The sequence below is a fragment of the Carassius auratus genome, chromosome 16, assembly GCF_003368295.1.
Source record: "Carassius auratus strain Wakin chromosome 16, ASM336829v1, whole genome shotgun sequence".
Taxonomy (NCBI): domain Eukaryota; kingdom Metazoa; phylum Chordata; class Actinopteri; order Cypriniformes; family Cyprinidae; genus Carassius; species Carassius auratus.
In genome coordinates, this window is record NC_039258.1 from 24026934 (window position 1) to 24053345 (window position 26412).

At 41.8% G+C, this 26412-nt stretch overlaps 1 protein-coding gene and 1 non-coding gene across 2 annotated transcripts in view; both read left to right on the plus strand.

Moving 5' to 3' along the window:
• LOC113116587 (doublecortin domain-containing protein 2) overlaps positions 1-26412 on the plus strand; it is a 29285-nt gene that overhangs the window by 2141 nt on the left and 732 nt on the right. Inside the window, exons 3-8 of the mRNA XM_026284827.1 lie at positions 4789-4865; positions 6500-6634; positions 11347-11496; positions 11570-11624; positions 11704-11878; positions 26286-26341. Coding sequence (XP_026140612.1) covers positions 4789-4865; positions 6500-6634; positions 11347-11496; positions 11570-11624; positions 11704-11878; positions 26286-26341 — 648 coding nt within the window. The remainder of the gene's footprint in view (positions 1-4788; positions 4866-6499; positions 6635-11346; positions 11497-11569; positions 11625-11703; positions 11879-26285; positions 26342-26412) is intronic.
• trnas-gcu (transfer RNA serine (anticodon GCU)) lies at positions 15107-15188 on the plus strand. The gene has a single exon. It is a non-coding gene; the product is annotated as a tRNA-Ser (tRNA).

Below are 26412 nucleotides of genomic sequence, written 5' to 3' on the forward strand. Positions count from 1 at the left end.
GTCTGTGTTCTCGTCTGGAAAGAATCACTTTGTTGTGGGCTCATTTGGCAATTAATTATTAACCTGTGAATTATTATCCACCTCCTTGGATGCATATTTATGTCAATGGCTCCGAACCAGAGTGCAAACAAAGCCTGTGGAGACCGTCTGAATGTCACTTCATATACTCCCTTAGAACTCAAGACTAGTTAAAGAAGAGAGGAGTGAAAAGAAAGAAAGAAAGAAAACCAGAACAGGGACTTTTTTTTACCACAGTCGTAACATTTTATGAACTCTCTTAGGCAAAGAAAGAGCATCGTCACACCTGCTCAGATCCCACTTTATTATTGTGCTGAACTAAAGGGCTGTTGCCATGGTTATTAGTGAAACAATGTCCTAATCATCATTAGTCAAGACTGATCGGGTTCTTTTATTTACCACGAGGGCCACACTTTGTTTCCACTGGCTCCTTATTGTCTCAATTAGAGCGGCCGCTTTGGTTTGGCAGCGTGCCAGAGACGCACTGTCTCTGTGCTCTGTACACAGGCGTCCCGCGGGGAGACACCGAAACACTAGATGAGAGCAGCTGTGTGTCTGAACTGAGCAGTGCCCTCACTTAAACACACTGGTTAATCGTACTCACGTCTGACCCTGAGAGCGACAGAGCTGAGCTCACATTTCATGTCTCAAGCCGTGTTTTCTGCTGACTGGAATGCAGTTTCATATTTATTGATTTGTTGAAAAGTAATGCAATAATTGTAGTTGAAAAAAAAAAAAAGATTAACAAAGCTGAACAGTTATTGTAATATTTTTATTTTAAGCACCATGTGAAACTTGGTAGTATGTCACGAATGCAATGATTCTGAAAATATCATTTGCAACTAAATGAACATGTATTGTAGTTTACATTTATATTAATTGCTATTTGCTGCACCTCAAAGTGATTTATTTTTTATCCAGTTAGATAGGACCATTTGTACTGAGCCATTACTACCTTTAACTGAAAATTGAGTGTTTACTATTGTCATTCTGCATTATTGACACTATTTTCCTATTTAATACTGTAAAGCTGCTTTGACACAATCTGTATTGTTAAGAGTGTAATGCAAATAAGGTGACTTGAGTTGACCAGCTGCTTTCTAGCTTGGTCATCAATCCCAAGAAGTCCAAGGTCCTCCAAAGCAACTGCCCTGTGAACCCACTTCTGCAAACCAAGATCCCAAGACTTATATCCTTCCTGTAGGCACTCAAGAAACAACTCCTAACATTTCTGAAGCTTACTCTCATGTGCTTCTTCTATCCTCTCTTCCCAGAGTACTGTCAGCTTGATAAGTACTGTACCACCTCCTTGGTAGGTCTGCCTTCATCTCCCTGTCATTTGCCTTGGACAGTACTCCTTTACTCCTCCTTTCTCACCTTCCCTCGCACATTTGACCTATCTGGCCTGTTTAGTCATGGCTGCAGACTTAAAGTGCGAGTACATTTTTTTTGTTAATTCTTAGTTTTTGCCTTGATAATAGAAAAAAATGAGCTAGGCATCACGTATGACAGTCAAAAATGGGATATGAGCTACAAAATGACCAGATCCAGGTGGTACAGTACTTATCCAGTTGACAGCACTCTGGGAAGAGAGGATAGAAGAAGCACATGGGTGTAAGTGTCAGAAATATTAGGAGTTGATTGTTGAGTGCCTACAGGAAGGATATAAGTCTTGGAATCTGCTGGTGTAGGTTTGCTGCATGGGTTTTGCAGGGCAGTTGCGTTGGAGCACCCTTGGATATCTTAGCATTGATGACCAGGCTAGGAAACAGGCTTTTGCGATAGCAGGCCCTAAACTATGGAGTTGCTACCAGTATAAATCCAAACTATGCAATCTTTCTCTATTTTCAGGTTAAAGCTTAAAAATGATTTATTTACTGTGGCTTTTCAGAATTAACGACTTATTGTATTTTGTGTATTTTATTGTATCGATTGCAATTTGTTTGAATTGATGTACTGATTATAACGGCACTTTGGTCAACCTTGGGTTATTTAAAAATGTGCTTTATACATAAACAAATAATAAATAAATGCATGAATGAATAAATCCCAGTGGATATAGATCAAAAGGAAAAAGCAGTATCAGAACCAGTATACATTAATTTGGAAGTCGAGAGCGTTGGTGGAATTGGATGCATTAAAACATCTCTATCATGTGTTTACATGTATTTGTAATTACATGTACACATTTATAAGGACAAAGTTGCAATTTAGTGCATTTAAAATATATTAACCCTAAACATAATGCTGATAAACACACTGGAGTTACTATCCAATATCTTCAAGTACTTTAAACAATTTTTTATTATTTTAGCTGCTGTCCAAAACATATTGAAGTTACAGTTATATAATGGATATGGGCTTAAAGTGCACTCTCTGAGCTTTAATGTGAGGGTACTCTCATCAAAATTAAAGAAATTACAGCTCTTTAATATGTACCTCACCCTTTTTTAAAGGGACCATAAATAATTGGACAGTCGACACAAAAGCTGTTTCATGGACTGATGAGTGGTATTCATTTGTTATCTCTATATCAGTTAACCAGGTAATAGGTCTGGAGTTAATTTTAAGTGTTCCATTTGCATTTGGAAGCTGTTGCTGTGAACCACATCATGCGGTCAAATGATCTGTCCATACAAGTGACACAGACATTGTTAGGAAAGAAGCACGCACTGGTGTTCTCAGAAACATAAAAAGACCTGATGCCTGTTTCACACATACTCCGTCTGCAGTGCGTATGCGTTGCATATTTTTTCACGCACCCATGTTAACGGATTCCAGCGTTCACCCTGCACGCGGTTACGGTCCGTCAGTCCGTTCCAGGAGCAGTGCGTCTGCAGCAGTGCAGCGATCGTTTACGTACAGAGTCTATTTTTGCTGTGCTGCATGTGCTGAATTAAAGTGACAGCACATTGTAAGCGGGAAAAATGAACATGGATTGACACGGAAATGCAGAAATTTCACAATAAATGTATACTAATTAAAGCCTACTGTGTTTCACACTTAACACATGGGCTTTGGCTAAGTTTAAAACAAGAAAAAAAAGCACCTTTACATAAACAAGGGAACGTGATGCACTTTTATGACAAAAAATAAAATAAAACAACAATACACAAAAACTCTCGTAGGACACACACATGCACACACACAAGGGGAGATTAATCAAAACAGTGGTTTCCTTGGTATGTCACTACACAGTTTCCTTGCGATCTTATAGATTTTTTTTTTTTTTCAGTTAGGTAAAAAACAATTAAAATCACTTATAAACCCAACAAAGGAAAGCTTAAAACATCTCCACTTACTGCTATGAATATGATATTTACCCATAAGAATAACCATATTGACTAAATACAATACTGATGAATCTAAAATTTCCATATAAAAGAGGATGTGTGGCAAAGTGAGATTAGGGATATTATCTTAATATTATCTTATCTTAAGTAACAGCCAATTATTTAACTCAGACCAAAAACTACTGGCCACGGGATTCTGCTGCTTCAAGTCGAGGGCGCCTAAAGATTTAAATGCAAAATGCACGAAAATCGACTGTTTGTGTCAGTGGTGTTTTCATTTTAAATATTTGCAATAGCCTATCAGAAAACTAGGCTAAATGTTGTGTTTAAATGTTTTGCCGCTTGCTTGAGCAGCTTATTATACAAACCTAGAAGTCAAATGCATGAATAATACATTGTTTATAGTTATTGAGTTTAAACTAATGTCTGTGAAAGATTGTTACTGTACTGTGATAAAAGAGTAGCAATCCTGAAAAATTGTGTTTACACGTTTTGAAATCAAAATAATGAACAAATGTTGTGTTTGTGGACTAAACAGCCGCAGATCAGTAGTGCACTGCAAACGCGTCCTGTGTGAAAGCACAATGAGTCTGTGCTTCTTCTGCACCACATACATAACGCACACGGACTGCTTACGCACTGCAGATGGAGGATGTGTGAAACAGGTGTGAACGTCCATGGAGAACAACAGTGCTGGATGATCAGAGGATCCTCTCCATGGTAAAGAAAAACCCTTTCACCACATCCAGCCAAGAGAAGAACACTCTCCAGGAGGCAGACATTTCTCTGTCAAAGTCTACAATCAAGAGAAGACTTCACCAGAACAAACAAAGAGGCTTCACCACAAGCTGCAAAAAAAGCCAGATTAGACTTTGCCAAAAAACATTTAAAAAGATCCAGAGGACTTCTGGAAAAATATTCTTTGCACGGCTAAAATTAAGATCCACCTGTACCAGAAGGATTGGAAAAGTAGAAAAGGATATTACCCAAAACATACAAGCAACCCATGAGTTTTTGAAAGTAAATAGTGGATTATTCTGCAGTGACCGGGTCAATCTCATGATCTCAACCGGATTGAGCAGCACTTCACTCGCTGAAGACAAAACTAAAAGCAGAAAGACCCACAAACAAACATTGCTTATTTAAAGGAATGCTTAAATTCTGCTCTTCAATCACATCTTGATTGTTTTATTTCAAATCCATTGTAGCGGTGTATAAAGGCAAAAGCACTAAAACTCAGTCTGTGTCTGAATACTTTTTGTTGTGTCTGAATACATATTTTGTTGGACCTGACTGTATATACAGTATAATGTTTATATAATTCTAAAGTTGAATTCAGATTATCATGAGCAGATTAAAACTGTTAATGTCGTGTGTACAACGCATTTATGTTTTGTTTGAACTGGATGTTTGTCAGCTGTAGTTCTTTCTAGATAGCCTCTGCAGATCCTCACCTCCTATTTTTCCCTGTGTGTAGCTGAAACCTGTTCCTCAGAGTCGTGTGATTGTATCTGCCAGATTCCTGAAGCCCATCAAAGAACCCTGTGCAATATTGTAAGTACTATTTATTTATTTATTTATTTCATAATACTGACACTTTTCTCGACAAACTTAATAACTTCATGCAGTAATGCTGCAGATTTAATCAAATATTTCTGTGGGACACTAAAAAGCTTAAAGGTGCCATAGATTGCAAAAATCACTTTTATAAGGTGTTTGAACACAGTTGTGTGGCCACAGTGTGTGAAAACAACCAGTCTATAATGGTAAAATTCCACTCACTTATTGTTTTATAATATAAAAAATCATAAACAGTCTCTCTACATAAGCAGTTCCAGACTATGAAGTCTGGTGAAAGTCCCGCCCATTTGTGACACTCTCTGCCCTATTAGCACATACACATCAATTAGAACCAACGAACATTAGCCCCTTTCACACTGCCATTCTGGCAAATACAGGGGTAAAGTGGTCCGGCAATTGTTCCCGGGTCGCTAGATTTTGCACTTTCACACTGCCAGTGATGACCCGGGATATGTGCATGCTTTCACACACAACCCGTAAAGATCCCATAACGACATGTGACATCAGGGCGTGATGTGTAATGTATGAGTCGAAAACATTAGGCACATTATACTTTCACTGAAGCAAGCGAACGATCTCGGCGTCAGCGCAGAAAGTGAGGAACTATCTGATCTCTGCTTCATTACAGTTTGAACATATTTTTTAGTCGCGAACCTTGATCTTCCTTCAAAACAGCTGGTAAAAGAGTTGCGCGATAATGCACGTCATCACTTCGACACGGAATTAGATCTGGCTTTTGTTCACACAGCGCTTGTCCCGGGTTGAATCTGCTAATGTTACTAGGTCCCTGACCTGGGTTCAATGCCGGAATCAATCCCGGGACGTGTTTGCTTTCACACAGAAGGCGACCCGGCAATGTTCCGGCAATATGACGGGTCCGACGTGCAGTGTGAAATGGGCTATAGGAGTATCCATATACCGCTGAGGAAATGGTGGTTCCCTTTCATTTTCGAAGGAAAGAAAAATGGAAAAGTCTTATACATTGATATCCAGTATCGTGAGAACACTATATATTAATTTTAATATATATATATATATATATATATATATATATATATATATATATATATATATATATATATATTGTCACGATACTGGAATTTCCAACTTCGATGCGATACTGTGAAAAATATTGATATATTATTCTATTGAATATAAATATATAAAAAAAAAATTCAGTACTGTTAATAGAATGTTTGTACAAAGTAATCTGGTTTTTAATAATGTTTTTAAAATATTAGCACAAAAACATTATCTATGTGTTAGGTGGACGTTCATCTAACATTTTTTAAAGGCAGCTTCCATTTGCTGTTGAAGTGCAAACAGCCATAGATTCTATTTACACTATGTTAAAATAGCAGATAATAAATGTCTTTCCGATGTGATATGAGATTTGAAAAGGGAGTAAAAATGTTTGTCAAGAGGTGGAGTCAAACTCGGGTTAATCACTTCAAAAAGACCAAGACATGCACTTTACTATCCACACTACTGCAGCTGTTTGTTGTTATTCATCTTTTTATTATGTTGACTATCCCAATCACACATTGGTGGCCAGAGTTAGTGTAAATAGCCTCTGGCAATAAGGTGTGTGCCTGTGTGTTTCTCAGTGTTGTGGCAAATGGAGATGTCCTGAACCCAGCGGTGAGATTGTTGATTCCTAGCCGTGTGATTGGCCAGTTTGAGCGGATTCTGGAGATGGTCACTGAGAAAATGGGCCTGCGAATCATCGGGGGGGTGCAGAGGTATGCAAGCACAAGAAATTAACAAAGTTATTTACTTAATGAAAGTAACAATGAAGTGAAATTAATTCATATTTGTGCTCAAAGCATTTTTAAATCTGATCATATGCTGGTCATGAGCTAGTTACGAAAATTAACATTGTATTTATTGTAGTAAAAGTGTAGTAACCATGTTTTTGGCATATCGATTACCACATTGTAGTTTTACTGCAAATGCCATGGGTAAACTATAGTTTAGTCCTTATTTTATTTATTTTATACTTCTGTGTTGAACCTACGCAATAGCTACACCATAGGTGATATGTAGTATGGCGTAGCCTGACGTGCACATCTCCAAAAATCTAACAGCACATAAATTCTACGCAGACTGCAAGTGCTGAAAACTGATGCATTTTTATGTTGACTTCATCACCAAGGAGATTTAATAGGCCTGTATTGGGCCACCTGGGTACCAGCAGGACCTCGAGTGCTAATGAGGGAGAGACACACACACACACACACACATGTGCTTCACTCCCAGAAGGCTCTCTTCGAGGAGGAAGCCTTCACCAGCATTCCTCACAGTGCCGGCCCCACTTCCGCCGAGGTGGAACAATGGCTGCGCTCGTGGGAATCGAAAATGGATTTGGTGGAAGGAATGGAGATGGGCAAGTCCCTCTCTTCTCCCTCACCCGGCAGATTCAGCAACTGCTCTCTGAAATCAGAAGCCTGCTCTGCAGTTTATTCCCCCTCGGGAGAGGGCTTGACTCTCCGCCTGTCTTCCTCCGATGTGGAGGGCCTTGATGAGGATTCGCTCACTCAGTCGCCCCAGTATGAGGAGTTATTTGGAGGTAGTTACTCGCACTGTGGCCAAGCTAAACATCGACTGACCTGCTGATAAACAGGTTGAACCACAGAATAGCAGGCTTGATGAACGCTTTCTGTGGAGTAAGCCACCACCTCCACACTTGAGCATGCCTTTCTACCCTGACCTCCACAGCAAGGTGTTGAGGTTGTGGGCAAGACCCTTCTCGGCCCACATCTTCAGTCCCACCTCCAGTCATTATGTCAACATGGCGGGGCTATGTAATCACGGCTACAGGGTGATGCTCCAGGTCAAACAAAAGCTTGCAAGCATACTGTACTATATCAACTATTGGTTGATATTAGCTCAATCAGAGCAGACGGCAGTCTGGCATCAAGATGTCACATGAAAGAGCTGGGGTTAAGACTAAACACCAAGAAAAGATTGCTTTCTTCAGTACAGAGAACCACTTATCTGGGTGTGGTGTGAGATTCAACCACAATGCAGGCACAACTGTCTCCTCGGATCAAGACGCTCTGTACTGCAGTCGGGAGAGAAAGAGAAGGCCAGTCACTCACTGTCAAACAGTTTCACATACTGCTGGGGCTGTTGGCAGTTGTGTCCAACTTGTTTCTAGAATTGAAACACTTTATCCCAGACATAAGAGATTGCCGTGTGTTGATGCACACTGACAACACAGTGGTGGTCTCTTACATAAACCACCATGGAGTTCTGCGTTCACGCCCCTTTACAGGCCGGGGCACCAAATCCTTGTGTGAGCCCAAGGGAAACTCACTGAGAGCATCCCTGGGTATCTCAATATGGGAGCATATGACGGCTCTCCATGGAAGACTCCCATTAGGAGGGACCTCCTCTCACAACCGGGGTGGCACCCTAGGTAACTCTTGCCCAGAGCTGTGAAAGTTGCGGGTGTATCCCCCGAGGGGGTACAACTTGTTGCTTCCAGTCTCAGAACCGAAGTTGTTGAGACCATCCTCCAGTCCAGAGCTCCCTCAATGAGGCATCTGTACACCTTGACGTGTAAACTTTTAACTTCTTGGTGCAGAGACCGCCAGCTCGAACCAGTTAACTGAACAGTTGGTACAGTGCTGGGGTTCCTGCAGGCCTGATTCTCCACAGGGTTGACCCACTCCACCTTAAGAGTTTATATGGCGGATATTCTCTTTGAATGTACTTTCGAGCCTATTGAGAATGAGGAGTTGTCGTCATAGCACAAAGCCCCTCCCTCGATATCACGGTCTTCGCCATGTTAGCAGGCGGCGAAACAGGATTGTTTACTTGTGTTGTTAACTCGGTAGTAGAGGAGGTTCTCGCAATTCTGCACTTTTTTACCATGCCTGGAAGTTACTACTGCATTAAAAACTGTTCCAGTACCTCTCACGATACATATGGAAAAACATAGGAACAATGGAATACAGTTTTTTTTAGGTTACACCAAGCGCAAAACAGCGGTATTTGGAGAAGCTCTCAAGCATCCAAAATATACCCATACGAGCTCCCTGCAGCAGCACAGAGACCTGGACCATTTACCTCCATGCACACATATTGACATTGGGAATTATATTGTTTTTGGTTTAAGTTACTACACAATGCAGGAGTTTAAAAGCCACAAGTCTTTGGAAAATTACGAGTCTTTCTGCTGTGGCTGGGTCCATCTACAGCAGGTGATGAAAACAGCATTGTACTGGCCAAAGTAAGTTTATTCACATGCGTTTTAGTGTATTGTAATTACATTGCATTTAGAATGCACTTCTTGACCAAAATGACAAAGTAATTAACTGCGACTGTTTCGTAAACACTAGATTGTAACGAGATGTTCAATGTATACGAACGTTTCCAACATGTAGGCTAAAGCTGTGTATGTTTAGTTATTATTTGATTTTAGCCCGATGACACATACTGTACCAGGTTTTTGTGTTGGGGGCTGCAAAGTGGACAAACCAGTTCTAGGTTAGCTAGGGTAGTTAAATGTGTGATTGCAAGATGTCCTGGTTAGATTAAAGCCATTAACAGCGTGAATGCAAGGTGACTTACATCGTAAACAATATAATTCACAATGTCCATATGTGTGCACAGAGGTAAATTGTTCAGGTCTCTGTGCCGCTGCAGGGGGAGCTCGTATGGGTCGATATTTCGGATGCCTGAGACCTTCTCCAAAAACTTGGTGTGAGTTTGTTCCTGTAAGGACCCCTTTCTTTCGCCTTATGTTTTTGCATTGCTTTACTTTCTTCCTTTTCTTTCGCGTATTCGTAGATCCGTCTCGATCTGTTCCACCGACAAAATAAATGCGCACAAATTAAAGATCTCTGAAATGTTTAGTCACGCCTCTGTGAAGTTCTGAAGGCATTGCTCCTGGCAACCGATAGCGTATCCTGCAAACATGGCCGATCGGCTCAGACCCCTCCCAATTAAACCCAAATCGGCACGTGACTCCTCACTCTCAATAGAGGAGATATATGATCGTCATCTTACTATTAAGACCAACTTTATTCTGTTGATTTCTTCTCTTAAGAGAGTTTGAGATCTCCAGGCCCTCTCAGTGGTCCCTTCTTAGTCTTTGTGCCTGGTCTGGCCAAAGCATTTCTCTGCCCTAGAGAGGGTTATTTACCTAAAGTTCCTTCCTCTACACCATAGCCTGTCATACTCCAGGCCTTCTGTCCTCATCCCTTTCGTGAGCCTGACCAGCAGAAGTTTAACTGGATGTGTTCAGTGCTTGCAGTGGACACATACATCCACAGAGATGCCCTGTGGAGAAGGGTGGACCAACTTCCTAGTGTGCTATGGTCCCCCCAAGAGAGGTCTTCCTGCTACTAAACAGACCCTCAGCAGGTGGATAGTGGATGCCATTTGTATTTCTTATGAGTCCTCAAATCTCCTGTCGCCCTTGGGTGTCAAGGCTCACTCTACAAGAAGTGTGGTGGCCTCCAAGGTCTTACTGGCAGGTGTTTCTATGCAGGAAATCTGCAACGCTGTGGGTTGGTCCACGCCCCTAACGTTTGTCAGGTTCTGTGGCCTCGATATGTGAGCCACTTTGGGCTCTTTTGTTCTCTCACCCTGGCTGTGCCCATTCACCCTAAGCAGAGATTTGAAAGTCTGGCGGCATGGGCATACTTGCTCCCATTGCGTTTCGATGCAGCTTGACTTCCTGAGGGGAAACGTTTCTAGGTTGCGCATGAAACCATGGTTTCCCTGAGGGAACAAGATGCTGCTTCTCTGTGCCATACGACCAGCATCCCTGTGAGTTCTCACTTAATTTTCCAGAAGCTGCTGCTGTATCCACCGCACATGCTTTTAAGCTTCCTGGTTGCTACGTCACCTCACCCGTGACATCTTTCCCATTCATTGTACTGATTACACATGTGATTCACAGAGTTGTGATGCTTAAGGTATTCCCATAGTGTTTCGAAGCAGCGTCTCATTCCCTAAGGGGAACCATGGTTGCATGCATTACCTAGAGACATTTTTGGTTTAATTTGTAGTAAAACCATGGTTAATTTTCGTAAGGGTTACGCTGTTCCTGAACTGGAGCTAGTTGCTTAGGACCAGTTAAAACCAGCTCAAACCAGCAGCCATGCTTCAAAACATACCTAACCAGCATATGCTGTTAACTCTTACTGTTTGCAGGTGATATGTGCACCTGTAACCGTATTGCTTTTAGGGATAATTCCTAGGGTACAGTCATTAAAATATATATATATATATATATATATATATATATATATATATATATATATATATATATATATATAAACTTTTTGATTTACTTTCATTATTGTGGTTCTCCAGGACACATTGTAAAAGTCTGAAATGCTCATGAAAAGTCATTTGGATGATAAGTAGCCTTTTCTCATTAGGGAAAAGGAAGCATTTCTGAATAACCTGAGCTGTATTTACCCATCTTCTCTTACAGCCTGTACACCTTTGAAGGGACTCTCGTTATGGATGGAAAGGAGTTAGAAAACGGGCAGTTTTACGTCGCTGTTGGCAGAGACAAATTCAGAAAGCTTCCATACAGTGACCTACTGTTCAATAAACCCATCGGCATGAAGAGAGTGAACGGGTAAGAGAAAGGCAGCATTTTCACTAAAGATGAAGGATGTTTTCAAACAGAATGTGAACGAATGTGATTTCAGGTCTAAAGCTGCATCATTACCACCGATATACAAATACAGAAGACAGAATGGAGATGTGAGTACAAAAACATTATAATAGCAAATGTTTGCATTGGGTTTTCAAGTGTTTAATCATTGAATATTGGTGTTGTGAGGTGGGGAACCATCATCTGAGCAAGCCTGAGTGTGGACAGGAGAAGAGCAGTCCTCCGGCGCAGAGCTCTAAAGAGCAGCTGTCCTCTATAGTCAGAGAGATCTCACAGGCCAAACTCATGAACATACGCAAGAAGAGGAGTGGACTCATGGCTTCACAGGAGACTCAGGACAATGGTAAGACATCAGCACATCATCTGAAACCAAGACGTTCATTTGGAACATCTGGCTGTCAAAGCAGGATATAGAGTATATACAATACTGTTTAACCATTTGAGGTCAATCAGATGTTTTTAACATTTCTGAAAGATGCATCTTTTGCTCTCCAAGACTGCATGTATTTGGTCAAATACAGTTAAAATTGTGAAATATTATTATTATTTAAAACAGATGTTTTCTCTGGGAATCTATGTTAAACTGTAATTTATTTCTGTGATCAAAGCTGAATTTTCAGCATCATTCCTCCAGTCTTCAGAGTCACATGATCTTCAGAAATCTGATTTGCTGCTCAAGAAACATTTCTGATTATTATTAATATTGAAAACCGTTTTGGTTCCCAATAATTTTGTGGAAACCATGATACATTTTAATTTTCAGGATTCACAGATAAAGACAAAGTTCAAAAGAGCAGCATTTATTTAAAATACAAATATTTTTAAGATAATAAATGTATTTACTTTTGATAACGATAATGCATAATTGATTAATAAAAGTATTGATTTATTTGACGCTATTATTATTACAATTTTACAATAAGGTCTATTTTGTAAACATTAACATTAAAAATTAGCAATATTGTTTTCAGCATTTATTAACCTTTTTAAAATGATGTTAGTTTAAAGTGCATTTAATTAATATTAAATAACATTTTTTTATTAAATACACATTTTAATTTATGCATTTAGCAGACGCTTTTATCCAAAGCGACTTACAGTGCATTCAGGCTATCAAGTTTTACCTATCATGTGTTCCCGGGGAATCGAACCCCCAACCTTGAGCTTGTTAACACAATGCTCTACCACTTGAGCTACAGGAACATATAAATATACAGATGCATGTTTGAATAATATGTGTTAGTCTATGTTGAGATTAACATTAAGATTAATAAATGCTGTGAAAGTGTTTTTTTATTTTTTTATTGTTCGTTTATTTTAACTAATGCCAACAACCAAATAAAGATTTCTGACCTCAAACTTTTAAAACATGCGACTAATTAGAAAGAATTTGCAAAAACTGTATCTTTAGTAGTTTGTCACCGGCCTCTGGCTTGCTGGTGACACTTAATTTCCTGCGATATCGTCGACTTGATTGCATAGATATTATTTAAACTGAACTGAGTTGGATGATGACATCATTGAATTCATTGATGAACTGCCTTTTTGCATTATTGACACACTTTACCTATTTAATACTGTTCAGTTGCTTTGACTTGTCTTGACCATCTTGTCAACAATGTGACGAAATTAAGTGAAATAAATAGGTTCAATAATACAACACTGTAAGAGATCATAAGGCTCCATCATCTGTGAGCATTTGTGCTGTTTTTTGTGATGCGTTTGTGTCTGTAGCCACGCATCAGATTCTCAGCAGCCACTATTGTCTGATAATGGTGATGTAATTCTCTGAACCTTATGTAAGGCACTTCCCTGCGTGACCATAAGATGGCACTGCTGTTCTGTGCATGTGCTGCTCACGCTTTTGCTGTGGCATGAGAGGGATTACATCATGCTCCTCACCACCATCATCATCATCATCATCATCATGTTTCCTCAGATTGCAGCCGGAGGTGTGCGATCAGCGCCATGCTCCACTGCACATGTCTCGTTCCACAACATCTCACCAAGTGATGACATTTCAGTGCAAAGAGAGCCTCGCAGAGATCACTCGCAACGCTATTAGTCACGCTTCAGATTCTGAAAGAAATTTGATTCATACTTAAATTGATGTGGTGAAAAATAAAGATCAGGTATAAGAGGTTTGGCAGTGAGGGGTGTCGCGTAATGAGCAGCGTTTGATCTGGAGCAGGAGCATCCGTGTGTGTGAGTGTGTGTGTGTGTGAGTGTGTGTGTGTGTGTGTGTGTGTGTGTGTGTGTGTGTGTGTGTGTGTGTGTGTGTGTGTGTCTCTCCCTCATTAGCACTCGAGGTCCTGCTGGTACCCAGGTGGCCCAATACAGGCCTATTAAATCTCCATGGTGATGAAGTCAACAAAAGCACATCTCTTCTCTTCTCCATGCTTCCATTTCTTGAGCCGTTTCTATGTAAAATCATTCTTACGTTATCTGTTGTAATATCATATCTTATACGCAGTGTTGGGGAAAGTTACTTTTAAAAGTAATCCATTACAACATTGGGTTATTTTTTGTCACATGCTTGTTTATATGTGTATTTTTAATAACAAAAATCCCCAAAGTTATGTTTTTGGCCCTTTCACTCAAGAAGTGTGTAAGAAATGAATAAGCCTCGGGCTGAAGGCAGTGTCTCTGCGCTCACTGCTGATGTCTCTCAGCATGCAGACTGGAGAGCAGCTCTCAGTGAATACATGGAAAAAAAAAAATCACTTGCATTACTTCTTTGTAAAAGTAACTCAGATATTTAATTTTAATTTTAAAAGCGTTACTTTACTAGTTACTTCAAAAAGTAATCTATGTCACTCCCAACACTTACTTATAAGCCGTTCTGAAACATACAAACTTTTAGAGAATGGATGTTCAATTAACGATGGAGTCATCTATAAGTAAGCTTTTAAAATGATCTGAACAGGACTATCTGAGTGTTAGGAAAAACCAAATACAATATGTGTTTGTGTGTGTGTGTGTGTGTGTGTGCGTGCGTGCGTGTAATTTCTTCACAGCCTTTAGAAAATATGTTGTGTATGGAATGAATTTTCTAGTATCTGCATGTATCTTGGATTTACTAAATCTTGTTGTCACAGTCATGTGACCTATTTTGCTGGCATCACTTGCATCACTTTACTACACAACTCCTCTCACGAGTTAAAGTGTCCATTGAATGCACACGTCACAATCTCACTAGAAGTTATAGTTTTCACAGAGCAGAAAATGTTTTGTGTGTAAAAGCATACTTTTTTAGCATAAGAATGATTTTACACAGACACTTGTTCATTTAATTTTATAAATGAAGACTGCAATGGCTCTTATTTCCAGGAACATATTCACCAAAGTCACTTTAGGTGGTGATTTAAGTATGACAGAATCAATGACCAAATGGTAACAGTGAGTCAGTTTAACCATATCAAATGGTAAATTAATGAAGTTTCCAATGTCACAAGATAAATGTCTGCGTTTGATTCCTTCATGCAGCATATAGTGTTACAGAACAGGAGTTTAGTTGCCGTGTATTGCTCTGTGGTGTAATCTTCAGCGTGATTCAGCGTGATGCACAAGTGACGAGGTGGCCGAGTGGTTAAGGCGATGGACTGCTAATCCATTGTGCTCTGCACGCGTGGGTTCGAATCCCATCCTCGTCGTTCCTTGCTCTGCTCGTTCATCTGCTCTGCACATTTGGTGCACTTCCCTTTTTAGGGAAGTCGTGGCCTAATGGTTAGCGAGTCGGACTCCCAATTGAAGGGTTGTGGGTTCTAGTCTCGGGCCGGACGGAATTGTGGGTGGGGGGGTGCATTCTGAGTATGGGTCACCATACTTGGCTGAATGTCACTTCACTAATTAGTCCTGTATTATAGCACTGGTTGTGTTCAGGTGTGTAGAGCAGTGCTCTTGAGTGTCAGGGTTCAGGATCTGTAGTAGTCTGTTATTTGACATCAGAACATACAGTCCTGTGCTGAAATACTGAGTCTAGATTAAAGTAAGTGTTGAAATGACCAGCAAAATTCATCACAATCTGCTTTTGTTACGATGGGCAGAATCGTTTTAAATGAAAATGAGGTTAAAATGGCCATTTAAAGGTGCACACAGTCATTTTGTGTTTATACAAAGCAATGCCAAAGTCATGCGTTCCGTTCGCAGAGAAAGCAAGAACTGATAAAAATGTAAATATCTGATGCAATGCAAGTCACGTCGGATAAAAGTTTCTTACAGATGTGAAGATTTTCAGCAATGATGAAAAAATGAATTTAGATAAAAATTACAGAGTGAACCTTGTTTAGTTGAAAATAATAATTATGAATGAAATGATTTTTACGCATGCATTTAAAATGTGAATGAATCATAGAGACTCAGTAAATCTTAAATCTTAAAGCACCACTCTCAACACAGGCAAAACATTTAGTCGCTCTCGCACTGTTGAATATCTGTCTTTGATAACTAAACCGTCCATTAGAAGGAAACGCCGTGCTGGAATATAAAGCTATGTGCATTCATTTGAATATCAATGATTTGCAGAGGATCTGACACCATTAATGAGGGAGTCTAACAGATGGCACAATTGTTAAGTGAATGTAGGGCAAATCCTCCAATCACATGGCATCATGAAGTCAGAGAGGCTGAGGATGTGTGGATGTGTTTGAGAGAGGGAAGGAGGAATCGTACTCCAGTAATGACAGGGAGGATCAGAGGAGTGTGGAGCGCTGATGGCTTTCACACTTCAGTATCTCAGGGCTCCTGCTGACAATCCATCCACAATACTGTAATAATGCTGAAATAGCCCATTAAGGTGCCTCTCTCTGTGCCTCACTTCACTGAGCAGACCGCACGTGTGTGTGTGTGTGTGTGTGTGTGTGTGTGTCTGAGGTCTTCCAGCTCCTCCGAACAGACTGAGATGTGACAAGTGCTAAAGTCTTGCTCGCTTCTAATTAGATCATGGCCTGCAGTGATGGCAGTAATGTAATATCTGAACCAGAGGCGAGAGACAAGAGAATAAAAGAGGAGCCAGATCCTTCTTTAAATGTACAAATGTCATTTTCTTGTCACACTGTCTTTTCCTCATCCTGTGCGAGATTTTGTTTTCTGTGTCCAATACCAGTGTGATCTCATTAGTATTTGAAGATAGACCACTGGAACACAAAATGTACGTTTTTTTTTTTTTTTGTTTTTTTTTTTTTTTTTTATAATTACAAATAATATAGCATTTCTGGTTGCACTTTATTTTACAGTACGTGTACTAGCATGTACTTATAGTGTACTTAAAGTGTATTTATCTAAGAAAGTTCTGGTAACACAAGGTAACTACATAGGGTAGGGTTAGGTTTGGGGTAGGTTCAGGGTTAGTACTTAGTTATTACATAGTATGTACATGAGGAACAGGACTGTAAAATAAAGTGCTACCGCATTTCTTGTTAATGCCATGTAGGCCATTTCTAAAACATAAAGGCATTCAAATAATGTTGATTGTTTTTTTTTGTTTGTTTTTTTTTTTACCAGGTGAAACTAAGTGTTTGCCAAAACCTGTTAGCATTCCATACTTCAGCTTTAAAATTATTAAAAACATTTGTCATACAAATACATGTAGGTCAATCTATCAGTCCCATCTGGATTTTAAACATAAAATTCTGAAGTAGAAAGACTGAAATTATATTTACTTGTTAAAAAAAGAAACATTAGTCCAATTATTATTATTTTTTTATTTTTTTTTTTCATTGTATGAATACTATTAATATAACATCTGGCCCTCATACCAGACGGGACCCAGCTAAGAATGATTATAATCACAACAAACCTGTATTTAAATAGTGTATCAATTATTAATGTGTACAATTAAGCCTAGGGCTGAGTTAGCGTTTGCTTTAGGATTGACCCATTGATATATGATACTTCAGAGGGACTTTCACAGAACTGTATGTGAAATCCTTCTGAAAGAGTCTGGTGTGTGTGATTGGCCGAGGCAGGGCCTGTGTGACAGTTGCTGGGCGGAGCTTAGACGGTTGTCTCTGTGGTTTATCTGCCGCTGGTAACAGTGCTCTCATAGGAGTGTCCTGTCTGCCTCTGACAAATCAACAGGAACGCTAGAAAACACTCACGTGAATGAGAGTCAGCACCGATTAACCTGCCCCTGCTTTCTGTACACACTTAGACAAGGAGGAGGTGGTAATCAGTGCCATTTTATGCAGTCCTCTCTCCAAAAGCGGTGGTTTATTTTTGTCAGAACTGGCAAATTGCTTTCCACCAAAAGGCGCTGTGCGCCTTAAGATATTACCCAATTAAGCCCCATTGCAGAGCAATTCGTACTGATTATACAGTGTGAAGGCCATTAAAGACTGAAAATCCTTGCAGTGACTTCCATTGTGAGCCAGAATAGCTTGATGTTACTATTATAGGTGAAGAAATTGCTTCTTGAGAGCTGTGCTGTCAGTCAGATGGGCTGCATTAGTGCTCTTCTTTAAGGACATGTCCACACGCACACGGGTATTTTTATAAACTGAGTATTTTCTTCTTCTGTAAAAAAAGAAAAACGTCCACATGAAAACACAAATGCATGCTATGAAGCACTGGAAAGAGCATGCCATGCCATGCTGATATTATCTCACAATGAATGGCCAAACCATTTTTTTAATAGCCACGTTCATGTGGACAGGGCATAAGACTATCACTATTGATGTATATATACTGTTTTAAATGCTGTGTATTTGTTCTCTGTGTTGAGACCAGTATATCATAGAGATCTGGGGTCTTATACATCGGGACTAAACAACAATCACTCCCATCTTCTTCTGAATAATGCACATTCTTACATGTATGCATGTATCTGGAAATACTGCCACAGGAGCCAGGAATCATCCGTCTGTTTGTTTGCCCTTGTGCTTTATAGAGATATAACAAAGCGCCTCATGTTGAATATGTCTCTTTCATGGTCTGCGTTCTCAATCTGTAATCAGAGACTGAAGGTTACATGCTTACATTGCTGGATATAATGACGTATAATTGTGCTGCCACACAGTCAGGGTTTTGTACAAGGCATTTAATGATTAAAACATGGTCTCTGTTGTTACTTTGGTCATTGTTGCATTTCAAGGCTTACATCTATTTAGAAATCGTGTCTTTGTTGGTTTGTTACAGTGTAATCTTGTGGTTTTCCTGTGAAATGGAAAGCTGGTAAATGTCATGTCCGTGAGGTCAGTTGTGGCTGAAGGGGTCAGTTTGGTTGAACTCTGTCTTCATGTGTTGTAGATGACAGCGAGACACTCGTGTGTTTATGATGCCACGGTACCCTGTGATTAAAAGTGCTTGTTATTCTGGCTGTCAGTGTGTTAAAAGCTGCTTTTGTGTTTGGTGGAAAAGGCATTTCTGCATGTTTGTAAAGTTTGCTCATGGCTTCAGAGACTAAAAGTGTAAAGGAGCTGATGAGTTCAATAGCATTTATTCTGTTTTTGTCACTGACACTGTACGTGTAACTGCATTAATGCCATCAGAAGAAAAGCAGATCAAACTAGACGATGAATTTTTCATTTTCCTTCCAGTCTCTGATCCTCTGGTCTGTAGATACGGCTCCGGTCTCTCTTTGCACACTTTGCATAATAAGTAGAATTCATTATGATTTCAAACCAAATTACAACCCTTAAAAAAAAATAAAAAAAACATTCATATCAAAAGTCTCAGCATGTTTGTGTAATGTCACCAATGTCATGCTAATGTTCATGTTAGTTGAGGTGAGGTTATAAGTTTACACACACACCTTGAAGAATATGTATGTTTAAGCTGAATTGAATTTTCACCCTATAGAACAAATGTTCAAATATAGTTCAATAAGACAAAATAATAACCAAATTCCCAAAGTAAATAAAATGCAAGTGCAGTGCAACTCCAGAGTGTAAAGGTGTTATTAATGTGTCTGTCGTACATATTTCATACACTCTCTGTGTTGATGAGGTTTTGAATGTGATTGTTGCCTCTGGAGCTGCACATGTTCTGTCCTCATTTGCATAAGAGCAAAATCATCTAATGCTGGTGATGCCAGGTGCGTGTACCACATTTTATTACCATATTCTGATGTTTGGCTCGATCACGTCTGCTGTAATTGATCTGCACCAGATCCGTTATGTGTCCCGTGATAAGACTGAAGAATTCATGACGGATCTCTTGCTCTCACGGCGTTTGCTTGGTAACATTATGAAAGAAAAAAAAGAAAAGAAAACATAATTATCTAAGTATAAAATACAAATCAAAGTGTATATGTAGCATCTTTAGATTTCAGTTTCTCTCAGATCCATATCTGGCTGTGAAATTAAAAGCCTGGTTCCCCATCGAGGGAGAGACGATGCGTCGATAACGCTTTGGGAACGCATTCTGCGTGAGTGCGTCTGAAGCATCCATGTCAACTAGTCCAATGGCGAGAGTGAGCGTCAGGAGTGACGTCACGACCAGGAATTGATAAAAACCCCAACCGGAGCAACCGGTGTTAGCTTTCTGTGCCTCAGCAAGCAATCTGTGTCAAACCTGTCTGTCATATTTACTGTTGTCTTGTGCAAAGTTTATATACTATGGCTAAGCAACTATTCAAACCGTGTGCTTCTCCCTGCCCGCGTTATTTAACGGGTGGGGATACACACGAGCTTTGTGTAGTTTGTTTGGGAGTGGAGCATGCGTTATCAGCCTTCGAGGAGACTGATTGCCCGCATTGTGAGAAGCTTTCGCTTCGCATGCTCCGCTCCCGCTTGTCACTCTTTGATGAGAAGAGCGGCGAGCCTCGCGCTCCTCAGGGTGCAGGACCCGCTTCTGCCGAGGCAGAACGGAGAGTGCATTCCTGGGGTTCGCAAATGGATCTCTCAGCGGGGTTGGAGACGGGTCCGAGGGCTCTTTCTCCTCCCTTACCTGGGAGATCCATAGCTCAAACTCCGGTGTCGGAAGGCCGCCCCGCGGCTTCTTCCGCCCGGGGGGAGAGCCCATTGCTTCGTTGCTCTAGCTCCGAGGAGTTAGATGTAACGGGCAGTGAAGGTGACACAATCAGGGGGGAAGAGGATTCGCCATCTCTTTCCCCAGCATATGAGGAGTTGGTTGATGTATTAACACGAGCTGTAGATAAATTACATATATCTTGGCCATCTGATAAACAGAGCGCTCGTCCTAAAAGCAAATTAGACGAGCGTTTTCTGTCTTCTAAAACATCGCCTACATCACGGGGTCTCCCTTTTTTCCCTGATCTTCACAGTGAGCTGTCTAGATCGTGGAATAAGCCATATTCATCACGTCTTTTCAGCCCTCAAGTGCGCATTTATTCTGATATAAGAGGGCTGAAAGAAAATGGTTATGAAGCGATGCCCCGGGCGGAGCAGACGCTCGCGAGCTATCTTTCCCCTGGTTCAGCGTCATCTATTAAGAACCCGACTTTGCCCACGAAGCCTTTAAAGATCACATCTAATTTAGTGGGTAAAGCTTACACAGCAGCAGGTCAGGCTGGAGCTTGCCTTCATTCGATGGCTTTGCTTCAGGCTTATCAGGCTGAGCTGCTGGGGGAGTTAGATAACAGTGAGGGAGTCAGCCGTGACGAAATTCGCGAACTTCGTCGGGCTACGGATTTATCTCTCAGGGCGACTAAAGAAACAGCACGTGCTATTGGTAGATCTATGGCTGCTTTGGTTTCTACAGAAAGACACCTTTGGCTTAATCTTTCAGATATTAAAGATAAAGATAGATCTTTTCTTTTAGACGCTCCCATTTCTCATGAAGGTCTGTTTGGTGATGCTGTGAATGAAGTGGTTGAAAGATTTCAAGAAAATAAAAAGCAATCTGAAGCTTTTAAAAGTTTTCTCCCTCGCCGTTCTAATCCTGACGCTGCTGGGCGTGCAAGGCAGCCCCAGCCATCATGCTCCTCATATCGTGTTTTTCAAAAAGAGAGTGTTGCGTCTCGCGCTCCTCCTCAAAAATCACGGGGACCGAGCCAGCACTCACAGCCAAAGCAATCTAAGCAGAAGCCGGATCTGAGGACCGTTCTTCTCGCTAAGAAAGCTTCGGCTCAGAAGAAAAGGTCCTGACGCCAAATGGGTCAGACCTGTGAGGGCAGCCCCAATCGAGACAGTGCGGTGTACACCTCAGTATACGGTGCCCGTCCGGTCTCGGTGCTCTCACGGGGCCGTCCTGCCAACCCCGCCACCCTTGGTGCCTCGGGGCGCAGCGGTCTCCAGCGGGTTTCTGGCGCTGTGTCTCCCAGACGCTGCGTCAGGCTCGCTCCCTCTGAGGGGGGTCCAAGAGCAGTTAGCTCGGGTGGTTCCTGCGCTTCGGCTTCAGGTCCCCGAACTAGCTGTTCTAATTACACCAGAGGCCAGCCTCGAGAGCGAAAAATGCTATAGAGCAGGTGTATCCTCCCGACAGGGCATCGGGTTTTTACAGCCGTTATTTCATTGTTCCAAAAAAGGATGGAGGGCTGCGTCCCATTTTAGATCTTCGTCTGTTGAATCGTACAGTTCAGAAATTAAAATTCAAGATGCTGACACTCAAACAGATCGTGACTCAAATCAGATCCGAGGACTGGTTCGTCACAATAGACCTAAAAGATGCGTACTTCCATATCTCTATCCTCCCTCAGCACAGGAAGTTCCTAAGGTTTTCTTTCGGGGGCAAAGAATACCAGTATCGGGTACTTCCCTTCGGTCTAGCTCTCTCACCCCGCACATTCACGAAATGCGTAGATGCAGCTCTGGCCCCGCTCAGGCTGCAGGGCATACGTATTCTGAATTACCTGGACGACTGGTTGATTTTAGCAGAATCAGAACAGTTGGCGGTTCGGCATCGAGATGTCGTCCTCGCTCATATGCAAAAGTTGGGTTTGAGGCTCAATACCAAGAAGAGTGTGCTATCTCCATTACAGAGGACCACTTTTCTTGGGGTGGTATGGGATTCGGTCACGATGCGAGCCTCTCTTTCGCCCGCTCGTGTAGCCAACATCCTCGCAGCCACTTCGGAGCTAAAGCTAGGCCAGTCACGCACTGTAAAACAGTTCGAGAGATTGTTGGGTCTCATGGCAGCAGCGTCCAATGTGATCCCCTTTGGCCTGCTGGGCATGAGACCTTTACAGTGGTGGCTCAGGACCAGAGGGTTCTCCCCGAGGGGAAACCCACTTCGTACGATCAAGATCACGCGGCGGTGTCTCCGCGCCTTGGTCATATGGAGAGAACACTGGTTCCTGTCCCAGGGTCCGGTATTGGGAGCTCTTTGTCATCGGGTTACCATCTCGACAGATGCTTCCCTTACGGGCTGGGGAGCGGTAATGGAAGGCCGCTCAGCTCAGGGTCTGTGGGAGAGCCATCAACACTCTTGGCACATCAACTGCCTGGAGATGATGGCTGTCTTCAAAGCTTTGAGGCACTTCCTGCCAGACCTGAGGGACCATCATGTGCTGGTCCGCACAGACAATACATCGGTGGTCTCTTACATCAACCGTCAGGGGGGTCTGCGCTCGCGCCCACTCTGCAAATTAGCGCACCAGATCCTCCTGTGGTCTCTGGGGAAATTACGCTCTCTGAGGGCGATGTATATACCAGGGACTCAGAATATTGGAGCAGACACCCTGTCGAGGCAGGTGCTGAGGCCAGGGGAATGGAGGCTTCACCCGGAGGTGGTGGAGCTCATATGGGAATGTTATGGCCAAGCAGAAGTGGATCTGTTTGCTTCTCAGTACACGACGCACTGTCCACTATGGTTCTCCCTTACTCATCCAGCCCCCCTGGGGTTGGACGCTATGGTACAGACGTGGCCGAGGCTACGTCTGTACGCCTTTCCCCCTGTTGCTCTGCTCCCAGGAGTTCTGGAGAGAGTCCGCCAGGACGGAGTAAGTCTACTTCTCGTAGCTCCACACTGGCCGAGTCGAATCTGGTTTGCGGACCTGATTCATCTCCTCGACGGTTCTCCCTTGGAGATCCCGATCAGGAAAGACCTTCTATCTCAGGCCGGGGGCACTATATTTCACCCCCGGCCAGAGATTTGGAAGCTTTGGGTGTGGCCTCTGAGGGGGCGCAACTCATAGAGAGTGGTCTCTCAACTGAGGTTGTGGAGACCATTCTTAGCTCCAGAGCTCCAGCTACGAGGAAACTTTATAGACTCAAATGGAATGTTTTTTCTTCTTGGTGTTACCAACATCAGTGTGACCCCGTCCACTGCTCTGTTGGCTCAGTTCTTGAGTTTTTACAAGACCGCTTCTCTTCTGGTCTATGTCCATCCACCTTAAAAGTTTACGTGGCGGCCATCTCGGCTTTCCACGCCCCAGTGGGTGGTGCATCTCTGGGTCGAGACCCTCTTATCTCTCGTTTCCTTCGTGGCACCTTGAGGCTGAGACCTGCAACTCATTCTAGAGTGCCGGCCTGGGACCTGGCTATAGTTTTAGAAGGCCTTTCTAGGGCTCCGTTTGAACCCCTAGATTCGGTTTCTGAGAAGTTTCTTTCGTTTAAGACTACTTTTCTCCTTGCTATTTCGTCCCTTAAAAGAGTCGGAGACCTTCAGGCTCTCTCGGTTTCTCCCACCTGCCTTGAATTTGCACCTGGGATGGTCAAAGCATTTCTCTACCCGAAGCAGGGATACGTCCCTAAGGTACCGACCGTTGTTCCGAGACCTATAGTTCTGCAGGCTTTCTGTCCTCCCCCGTTTGCATCGTCGGACCAGGAAAAGTCTAACCTCTTGTGCCCGGTGCGAGCATTGGACACTTACGTTCATCGGACTTCTTCTTTTCGGAAATCCGATCAGCTGTTTGTTTGTTTCGGGTCACCTAAGATAGGTCTTCCTGCCACTAAACAGACACTTAGTAAGTGGATAGTTGGGGCTATCCTTCTTGCCTATGAGTCTTCTGACCTACCGTGCCCTTTGGGGGTCAGAGCTCATTCTACTAGGAGTATGGTGGCCTCTAGAGCCTTATTATCTGGGGCCTCTCTTCAGGATGTTTGTGATGCGGCAGGCTGGTCCTCGCCACTCACATTCGTCAGGTTTTATAGCCTAGACCTGGACGCTACTCCCGGGTCTCAGGTTTTTAATTCTAGAGGCGTTGGGTTTTCTGTCTGACACTCAGGCACTTGTAATATGGCGGTTTGGGTATTCTCGTTCCCAAAGCGTTATCGACGCATCGTCTCTCCCTCGATGGGGAACGTCTCGGTTACGTCTGTAACCTCGGTTCCCCGAGAAGGGAACGAGACGATGCGTCTCCCTGCCATACTTCCTTCATTCCTGTGATCGACTTGCTTCGGCACTGTCGAAGCTAACACCGGTTGCTCCGGTTGGGGTTTTTATCAATTCCTGGTCGTGACGTCACTCCTGACGCTCACTCTCGCCATTGGACTAGTTGACATGGATGCTTCAGACGCACTCACGCAGAATGCGTTCCCAAAGCGTTATCGACGCATCGTCTCGTTCCCTTCTCGGGGAACCGAGGTTACAGACGTAACCGAGACGTTTCTCCACTTCAGCAGCAGAGGGGTTTGTTCATATTTCCTAAAAATCATAATGAAAATGTGTTTGTTTTCTGTCTGTTGATAAAATCTTCTGATATATGGAGAAACCCAAAATCTCCTTTGGAAAAACCCTTTAACTCATATAAAAAAAAAAATAAATAAAAAAACTTGACTGGTTGTTATAAATAACGAAAATCATAAAGCATCTTTGAAATAAATGTTAGCCTATTTTAGCTAGTTATCAAAATAACTTTTCTCATTTTCATGTAACTTGATGTACTAAAATAACTGAAATAAAAATGACAACTACGCAGATATATATAATCACAAACTGATTAGAACACCAGTGTTTTCAGCAGCTATAAAATGGTTTAATATGCATGTTATTAAGCAACTAGATAGTATTTATTATAATATGTGAACTGTGTTTAAGAGTTTCTAGCTGTCTTCCCACTGGAACAGGAGTGAAGAGAAGCAGTGTTTAATTAGCAGAGGAATAACGAACAGCAGTCACCGCTTTAATGAAGGCAGCTTTTAGAATGCTGTATTTAATTTGATTCAGCATTTTTATGAGACGAGCCCTTCTCTCAATCACATTTAACTGTTTATTGTTACATTAGCGCTCCTGCTTACAGTCGGGCTTTTGGACTACAGTTAATAAATGTGAACCATTTCCATAAAATATTCAAAGAAGCCCATTATTGCTACGCCGGCTCATCTCCGCTGCTAAACTTCAATCAGTTTTGCATTTGAAACGCATTAAATGCCTGGGTAAAACGCTATCATCTGCACAGCAATATTTTTATAGCCGCTATTGGGGAAAGCTTGGATTTATATGAGGTGCATTAATTCTGCTGTTTAATTATTCTGAGCGTATTGATTTCACACACAATCTTTGGATTTATTACTCATTAAGTATTTAAAACACTCGTGTAATTTTCTTGTTTACTAGCGAGTACAATGGTATGACTGTAAATCTCACAAAAATAATTACACGGAAGCGTCGAAAGCTAATGGTCATTTTAACAGCGACTCTGTCATTAATTCATGAGAGGTTTTAATAAGAGTGTGATGCACACACATGCTCCATTAAGATCTGAGACTATAGGACTATCTGAAATTTAGTCTATAATGTTGATCAGTGTTGATTTCATCAGTGTTTGTCCTTTTTCTGTCTTTATTAATAGTTTGGAAACAATTACAATTAATTTGTGTGTGTGTGTGTGTGTGTGTGTGTGTGTGTGTGTGTGTGTGTGCGTGCGCGCGCGCGCGCGCGCGTGTGTGTGTGTGTGTTTGTGTGTGCAGATGATGGAGAGGACAGAAGAGCAGAAGATGATGAGAAATCTTCAGCGGTCCAGCAGGTGAGGATCTCTAATACTCTTACTGGACTGTCAGACTCTCAGTCGACACACACGTGTTTCTCTTCATCACT